Below are 8,911 nucleotides of genomic sequence, written 5' to 3' on the forward strand. Positions count from 1 at the left end.
TGCTCCAGTGGAACGTTTTCGTCAGATTCTTCTTCCAGCTCTTCAACTGTGCCAAGTGATCCTCACATCCAGCATGGCACAACACCTGCAGGCAGCAGGACAAGTAAGTTCCAAAAGATGCTAGATGCTGCTGCTCGTTCAAAGAACTATATGCCCTTTTGCTCTAAGCTTTTCTTAAAAATTCCATCCTTACTGGTATGGGAGATCACTTTAAAATTCTCCAAAAGTAAATGCATTGCTTCCTTTCTGCGCACTGCTAAATTTTGAGTCATTCATGTTTTCCCTTTTCTTTTTGCGGTACAGGTTTTGCAGTTTCTAATTTCCCATTCGGATACTATCCAGGCAATCCTGAGGTGTCAAGACGTTAGTGTGGGATCTCTCCAGGAGCTGGCCTCTCTGACAGGAATAATCAGCAAGGCAGCTTTACCTGGTAGGAACTGCAGTTCTGAAATCTCTTAGCTCCGTCTGCTTGAACCTCTGGCTTTGTTTTCTATAAAGAAATATTAAGACATAAGAATTTTTTTGACATGTAGACCTCTGGGAAAAATAAAGAAATATTAAATAATGTTTTTTGAAATAAGTATGGTGGATTTTCAGTGGACATAATGCCCTTGTATGCATTTGACTTCCCACTTTCTTTTCATTATGCTACCTGACAGTAAGTACATTTTGTCTTTGTGATAACTTGCAAATAGTGGAATTCGAAATGCCCATGGTATTGTCACAAAGAATTTTCATTCAGCAATTTCTGTCTCTGAGGAAATGAAGACAGAAAACAGTTTGCATGTACCTGTATTTTTGTTAATGTCTTCTCCATTTTTATTTATTTAAAAAAGAAAGCTTCCAGGGAGAAGCACTGTGGATCCAGCATACTGACATTTCTTTTTGGTGACTTACCTTCACAGAGCACTAGCAATTATTGTGATGGATATAGTGATTTCTTCTGCATGGTAGAAGACTTGCTTACCATTTCTGAGTAACTTCTCCATTTTGATTTAATGGCTTTCTTTGTTCAGGAGAGATGTTTGACTACAACAGAAAGGAGTGCAGAGCTGTAGGCTGAGCCCAAATGTTTCTTTGCGTACAGTATACTGAGCTTTGCATCATAGCTGCAATTTTCATGCTAACCTCCCTTCCTTCCTCCCCTCTGCCTTTTAATTACTTAACGGAACAGTAAGCTACATGCTCTCATGCGTCTCCTTATAGCGGCATTCATATCTGAATGTTTTCCTCCATGCAAAATACAAGTTGTATGTTTGGCTGAAATTTTCTGACAAATGCCTGTAAGTTAAATGTATATACTGCAGAAATCTGTTTTTGAAAAAAAAAAAAAAGGCAGTTACTTTAATGGCTGTATCTTTTATCAGGAGTGCTAAGAGAGCTGGACATTGATGTTAATGAAGGGACACAGATGGAGCTACAAGGGCATATAGGCCGATTTCAGGTAATAAAGTTGTACGTTTAAAACAAAACTTTAGGTAAACCTAAACTGTCAGTGATGCTAGTCAGTATAATAGTCTGGAAGAGACATAAGACAAAGTTGTGCACTTCTGAATTGTGTTCATTTCTCAAGGAACTGTTTTAAGGTGCCATTAATTTTTAAATTAAAGATGAGTTAAAACATTGTATTTTAAAAATGTAAATTTCATTTACAAAGTGCTAAATGTTTTATTTGCATTGCTGTCTTGCTATTGTTTTAAGCAATACGTATCACTGAAGCGACAAGAATAATGCGCTTCATTTGTTGAGAATCTAATTAAGATGTTAATTTCTTATGGCAGCGCCAGTGCTTAGGACTTCTAAGTCGGTTTGGTGGTTCAGACAGACTACGTCAGTTTAAACCGCAAGATGATAACGCAGAGGGAGACAGAGTGAACCAGAGGGATGAAATCGAGTTGGCCATGCAACAAGTAAGAACACATGAAGCTGCTAGAACATTCAGTCTCAAATTGTGACATTTTACCTGCTGTGTAGATTTATTGTCATACTTCCATGGGATACTGGTAATGCTCTGTGTGATTTTCAGTTTGGTGTAAGATTCCACATTTTATTGCTATTTAAAGTAAACTTTGGAAATTCAGTTACTTAAATTTGCATTAGCAACCGTTATTGTTTTAGGTGCCGACTCTGTGAACTTGAAAGCTTTACATTGATGAGAAATTTTCAAAATGAAGGCTAGATATAGAGGGCAATGGCTAACACTAAGTTAGAGCCAAAGGGGACTTAAAATTGACCAGAAATTTTAGCTAGCAGGTTTGGTAAAGAGGCAAGGTTGCAAGTCCTAGTCTTCAACAAGAAGAAAGGCTGTAACTGATCGGAAAAGTTCATCACATTCTGGTGAGAAGAAAGGAAGCAAAACATGGTGTTTACTGATTTATCCTTTAAAATTGAATGCTCCAAAGCCTGTGGATATTGTAACTGACATGCTGTCATTTTTTTTTTTTTGTGGCAGATATGTGCAAATGTGATGGAATATTGTGAGTCACTGATGTTGCAAAGTGCCCCCAGTTTTCAGCACACTGTTTGTCTGTTTACTCCTAGTCTGTCAGAATCAACCAACCGAGATGGGCCTCGACAGGGTGAGACTTCTGGCTTGCCTTTTATGAGAGTGGAAGGTGTAGCATTTGGGCTAGTAGAAGATAATGAACCAGAGGCTGTAGTTTCACATACACTTGAAGTGACTTTATGCCAGTACTGTAGCTGCCCATTTTCTGATTCTGGAATGCATGCTTGTGCAGCCACACACTAAGCCAAATCAGGAAACTAATCCAAGTTAAAACAAACGTGACCAAAAAATCCTTTTAAATTCACTTCCCATGTGTGTTCTCAGACACACATATCAGTAAAAAAAATGTATGTAAATAAATAGCACAAGACAGGGGAAGGCGAGGTCGTCTTTTTTCAGAGCCATGCTTGATTACGTTATATAAAACTAGGACCTAATCTATGACATACAAGATGTGTTTTGGTGCTGGCTGGAACTCTTCATTACACCACACAGAAAAGCTTAGGGTATGCTGTTATGCAGCTGAGGGGTTAAAATACTTAAATAATCAGACATCTAGTCTTCATAGACACAACGTACGTGTTGCCCTCACTGTGCTGACTGCCTTCTAGTGATGAAGCCACAGAACTTTTTTCCTAGGCTTTCATTTGTATTACTTCTGACAGAGAAGTAGATCATACAAACCTGCCAGTGCTTTCATGACCTTTGCTACTTTGTTGACAGAGAACACACCTTATTGATTTCTTGGTTGGGTGTTTTTTTTTTCAATTTACTATTACTTGTTTATTCTCTTCTCTAGATACACAAGCCCCAGTGGTCCCATACTGGCACTTGCCTGGCTTAGGCATTATTGTCTACCTGCTGAAACAGAGCACTAGTGATTTCTTCAGCTACTATGACAGCCATCGTCAGAGTGTTAACAAACTGCAAAATGTGGAGCAACTCCCACCAGATGAAATAAAAGAGGTAACAGTTCTTCTGACTCTGCAGTCTCTGTAACTTAGATATAGCTGTTACAGACACTCCAAAGCATCTAAGATAAGTAAGTAGTTCCAGTTCTTGTGCATGTTCCTTCCTACTGTTGATGAAGGGGTCCATAGAATGAGTGACCTAAAACTTTGGGGAAAATACCTGGCTTAACTTTGTAAAAGTTTTGATTTTCATTATAGTTGCTCAGAGATGTATTTAATTTTTCTATTTTTTGGTCAGCAAGGTTATGCAAATTCAAAATAGAGAGTACAAATTTGAAAAAAAATAGTAGCTGACAAGGAAGTTCTATTGATAAACAAATAAAATTACTGATTTCTTCTGATGCTCTGTAATTTGCTACAGTCTTGTTTTTCCTTTTCTTATTACAGCTGTGTCAGTCAGTTATGCCAGCTGGGGTTGACAAAATCTCCACTTCCCAAAAATATGTTTTGGCAAGAAGACGCCTGGTGAAGCTAATAAACAACCGAGCCAAGCTGCTTTCTCTCTGCTCTTGTATCCTTCTAAAATTGAAATGACCCTCAAGGTGATGTTCCAGAAAAGCAGAGAAATAGGAGCAGGTTCTTTTCACCTAGATTTCTGACTGCTTTGAACATCACTTTTTGCAAAAGTGAAATTTGAAATACTGAAAATTAAATTAGCGAGAGGGTATTGTTCTGCTGTGGTCAGAATGTAAATATTTTCAAGTTAGTAATTCCCGTCATGGAGACCCTGAGAGGACTTTCTGCAACATTCAGTAATCTGGATGAGGGGATCGAGTGCATCTTCAGTAAGTTCACAGATGACACCAAGTTTGTTGGGAGTGTTAAGCTGTTTGAAGGTCTGGAGGCTCTACACAGGGATCTGGACAGGCTGGATTGATGGGCTGAGGCCAGTTGTATGAGGTTCAACAAGGCGAAGTGCCAGGTCCTGCACTTGGGTCACAAAACCTCCCTGCAATGATACAGCCCTGGAGAAGAGTGGCTGGAAAGCTGCACAGAAGAAAAAGTGCCTGGGGCTGTTGGTCGACAGACGGCTGAAGATGAGCCAGCAGAGTGCCCAGGCAGCTAGGAAGGCCAACAGCATCCTGGCTTGTATCAGAAATAGTGTGGCCCCAGGAGTAGGGAAGGGATTGTCCTCCTGTACTTGGCAGTGGTGAGGCTGGACTTCAAATACTGTGTCTAGTTTTGGGCCCCTCACTACAAGGAGGACATTGAGGTGCTGGAGTGGGTCCAGAGAAGAGCCACAAAGCTGGTGAAGGGTCTTGAGAACAGGTCCTATGAGGAGTGGCTGAGGGAACTGGAGTTGTTTAGCCTGGAGAAAAGGAGGCTGAGGGGAGACCTTGTCACTCTCTACAACTATCTCAAATGAGGTTGTAGTGGGTCAGTCTTTTCTCCCAAGTAACAAGTGACAGGGCGAGAGGAAATGGCCTCAACTTCCTCCAGGGGAGGTTTATGTTGGATATTAGGAAAAATTTCTTTACAGAGAGGGTTGTGAAGCATTGGAACAGGCTGCTCAGGGAAGTTGTGGAGCCACCATCCCTGGAGATATTTAAAAGACGTGTAGATGTGGTGCTGAGGGACGTGGTTTAGTGGTGACCTGGTGGAGCTGGGTTAATGGGTGGACTTGATCTTAAAAGTCTTTCTCAACAAAAATGATTCTGTGATAATGAGAATCACAGAGCAGCTCTTCCATTCTGTATCCAGGCTCACTAAAAATTCACATATATACAAGTGTTGTGAAAGAAAGATTTTGAAAAATAGTTGAAGTGCCAATCAGAGCAACTGGAGTTTCCAGTCTTACAGCCAACCTTACATAAACCTAATCTCATAACCATACTAATTCTGTGGAAATAACTAATCATGCATAAAATAATTGTCTGCAGTGAATCAGAATTCTCCTCTGAAGTCTATTTTGGGAAAAGTGTGCTCCTGCAGACTCACCTGTTGTTAACCGTAGATGTTACTGTCATCCCCAGCTTCATAACCTCAGCTCTAATTCGCTGTCTCTGCAGCTGAGCTGTCGTTACAAACCAGATGAGCACTTTTACTCTGTTCTGGTGCTGAGTGTTGGTTTAAAGTCTCTTGAGGGTGAGTAGCAGTCGTTGAAGTCACCAAGCCAGCACTGCGCTGAAGCAGGTAAGGAGAGTGCAAGCAGTTGATTACCAGGCCACAGCATGAGGGTGCAAGTTCCTGCTGGAGGAAGCGGCAGATGGTTGAGCTGATGTCTTCAGCTGCCTCGAAGTGTGTAAATATGCTCATATAGAAAATGTACAATCTAAAGACAACAGAATTAGATTCCTTCACTTAGATGTGTCTGCAGATATTATAGAAACTTGTCTCTTTGTTCTTTGGCGTCATCTGGAACACTATCTACTGCATTGCACACCCACTGACTCCCAAGACCCGCTGCTGTCCTCCAGGATGTTGTTTAAGAAAGGGAGGCTGCAAGGTAAAATTACACAAACATCACAGTGCCTTTGAATAACTTCTGATGGTTAACTTCAAAAATCTGATTTGCTACTGTTAATATTTTGCCATTTATATTTAATAAAAGATATTTTGTTGGGATTTGGCATACCTTTGGATTTTCTGCTGGAGAATTTGGCAATACAGATATTACTAAGTCAGACTTTTGGGTTCTGTCTACGTAACCTCCAAAGGAAAGTAAAATTAACTATTTTATTTCTGTTGTTCAAACCAAGAGACTTTCAAATAGTATCATTGGATCAGTGATTCAAAACAATTTATGGGAAAATCTTTTAATATAATCTAAGATGAAATTAAGAACTAAATATTGGTGGCTTCAATATTTTTAGAATTGTAGGCACCATTGAATCACTAGAAGATTTTAAGTCTGTTAAGGTGTTTTTTTTTTAATAAAAATCAGAATTGGAGAAAGTCAGAAAGGGAGAAGTGATGTAGGGAGGAACTTTTTTGCTTAAAGTGCTATGTTGTGTGATCAAAATTATTTATGGCTTTTAAAATATTTTCTTGAAATCATTTAAGTTAAAACGTAATTTTAATGTCTCGTTTTCTGTCACTAGATTCCTTTGGTTCAGAGCCCAGCTTGGATTTCAGTAGCGGACTGAATCGCGTGAGCCAGCACGATATAGAACAGGTGAGCTGTGACAGTGTGCTGGGAAGTGCAGGATGTGCTCCATGACCCTACAGCAACTGAGAGCAGCCTGAATAGCTTTCCCACCTCTAAAACAACCTGTGGTAACACCACAGTGTGTAACTTAATTTAGGATTAATGAAATGTTGCAAATTTGGGGTGTTTTTTTTTTTTTTAAAGTATTACAAAGCAGGTAGCATTTGTGCTGCTGCACACATGAATATTCAAGTCTTAATATAAAACATTAAATTAAAAATGAGCTAGACTTAAAAAATTAAGAAGTCTTTTTCTTTTGTAAACTAGTCAATAGATATATCATTTTTAATAACAGGTCACTTTTACTAGCAGGTCAGCTGTAGAGAAATGAGATCAAAAGGGTAACAAGCTGAGGAGACTACAAAATGTGAATGTTTTCTGCTTACACAGCAATTTAATAGTTTGTGTAAATTTTATGCTGATGTGGCAGAAAAAATATTTTTTATTAATAAATCCCACTGACGCTTCTACTGCTGTTTGTGCAGAAAAAACTGCCAAAAAACTTGTGCAATGTCAAGTGCCTTTATAAAAGAACGGTTGTATGTGTTTTTTGTGATGCAGCATCTGTCTTTCATTTGTTCAAAAGCAAAACATGCCGTAACATCTTGCAATGTTCTCTACGCACAGCAACTCTTAATGCCTCAACAGTCCTTGAAAGACTAGGAAAATTTTAATTGGAAGAAATGTTTGCTTGACTGTAACTGAAGAAGCTGAATATTATAAGACTGTTCAGTTCCTAAAACTTGGAGAGGTTGTAAGGTATTTGGGTAATCCGTAAGTGCTTGGAGTCAGCCAAAAACCTCTGTAGAAAGGGTGTCCATTGTATCATGTAGAGAGAGAAACATAAGGGAAGAATGCGAGTAGTACTCCTTAGGGGAGTCAGAAGAAATGTACTTTTGGAAGTGGTTTGCTTGTATTGATGATTGCAACAAATCTCTGTTTCTCAGCTTCAGATTGAAGCCACCAACAGCTTTGGTGAATCTCTGCAGAAGAAGCTTCTGGACATCGAAGGGTTATATTCTAAGGTTCGGTCGCGATACACTTTTATTCAAGCTCTTGTTAGACGTATCCGTGGTCTCCTGAGGATATCGAGGACCTAAAAGACTGACACACGTGGCTTGCCTCTTGATGTGATGTCCTAGGTCAGGCCTTCTGCATCATCAGATTTTGTAGATCACACATTTTTTAAATAATGTCAGAAATATTTTGTTACTTTTTTCTTATCCCTATGGATCAGTTTTCTGTATTCTTTCCTACTGCTCCCAACTTGACAGGAAAAATAAAGGATTTTTTTTCCACTGAGTTAATGATTAATGGAAAATTTGAAGCAAGAAAGAATTCTAATGACTGAGGACATAAAGGAAACAAAAGTTCTGTGACTGTGATGAAATTACACTTACAGATGTTTTCAGAGAAAACTAAAATGTCAGTGTCTGTTTATGCTGGTTTTGCTGCATGTGCAGGTTTAGTGCAAACATGGGGTTCAGGTTTTGGCACTTGCAGCAGCCTGTGGTCACTGTGTGAATTCCATACGAAAGGTGCTCATTTTGCACTGTGAATTGCTTGTTTCTGCTCCCTCTCGTCCTGCCTTTTTGTCAGCTGACAGAGGTACAAGCTGCTGCTTTTTGGACAAGGAAAAGTAACAGTTGGGGAAAGTCATGGAAGGTGCCTTATGGCTTAGGGGAGTAAAGTTTTCTGTGCTGTGCTTCCTGGAACAACAACAGAGAGATGGAATAAAATGCAGGAAGAGAGAGCCAACCTGCTCCAGGGGTAAACTGGTTCTGTAGTTACAGATTGTTCTCCTAAGAGACAAGCAGGTAAGAGTGTATCACTACATATAAAGAGAGAGAGAGAAAAAATAGTGTGACTGGTGATTACTGACATAAGATCTGCTAGATTTCTCTGTTACTCATTAGTTTCTTACGATTTTATACTTACCTTTACAAAGCAGTTACATGAATGATGTAATCTATGGAGGTGTGGTGAGGGCCCTGCTCTGAGATGATGGCTACCGGCTATCTTGTTTCTCTGTCACCTCGGTGCAGAACAGGACCCAAGGTACAGAGTTTCTCGTTAAGCACAAAATATAACCTTGGAAGTCTATTTCAGAGAAATTCACTACATTTTAGAAAGTACCCGTCTGGTACCCAGCTGATGGGGAACAGCTCCTGGCTGTGTGGAATTTCGGTCACGTTTTTACCCCGGCTTTATCCTGTGCTGATCTACGTGTCTTTCAAGTAGCTCAGGGGTGCAGGAGCGGCAGCGGGTTCCCTGCTCTCGCTTCGA

At 39.7% G+C, this 8,911-nt stretch overlaps 1 protein-coding gene across 1 annotated transcript in view; it reads left to right on the forward strand.

Annotated features, from left to right (window-relative positions):
- NUP205 (nucleoporin 205kDa) overlaps positions 1-7,913 on the forward strand; it is a gene marked incomplete at its 5' end in the record, with an annotated part of 20,059 nt that extends 12,146 nt beyond the window's left edge. The window contains 10 exons of the mRNA XM_010132311.1: positions 1-103; positions 304-430; positions 1,368-1,444; positions 1,782-1,910; positions 2,453-2,579; positions 3,306-3,472; positions 3,865-3,988; positions 5,795-5,923; positions 6,519-6,592; positions 7,573-7,913. Coding sequence (XP_010130613.1) covers positions 1-103; positions 304-430; positions 1,368-1,444; positions 1,782-1,910; positions 2,453-2,579; positions 3,306-3,472; positions 3,865-3,988; positions 5,795-5,923; positions 6,519-6,592; positions 7,573-7,725 — 1,210 coding nt within the window. The remainder of the gene's footprint in view (positions 104-303; positions 431-1,367; positions 1,445-1,781; positions 1,911-2,452; positions 2,580-3,305; positions 3,473-3,864; positions 3,989-5,794; positions 5,924-6,518; positions 6,593-7,572) is intronic.
- Positions 7,914-8,911: the final 998 nt, after the last annotated feature.

The sequence above is a fragment of the Buceros rhinoceros genome, unplaced genomic scaffold (genome assembly GCF_000710305.1).
Source record: "Buceros rhinoceros silvestris isolate BGI_N320 unplaced genomic scaffold, ASM71030v1 scaffold1753, whole genome shotgun sequence".
NCBI classification, from domain to species: domain Eukaryota; kingdom Metazoa; phylum Chordata; class Aves; order Bucerotiformes; family Bucerotidae; genus Buceros; species Buceros rhinoceros.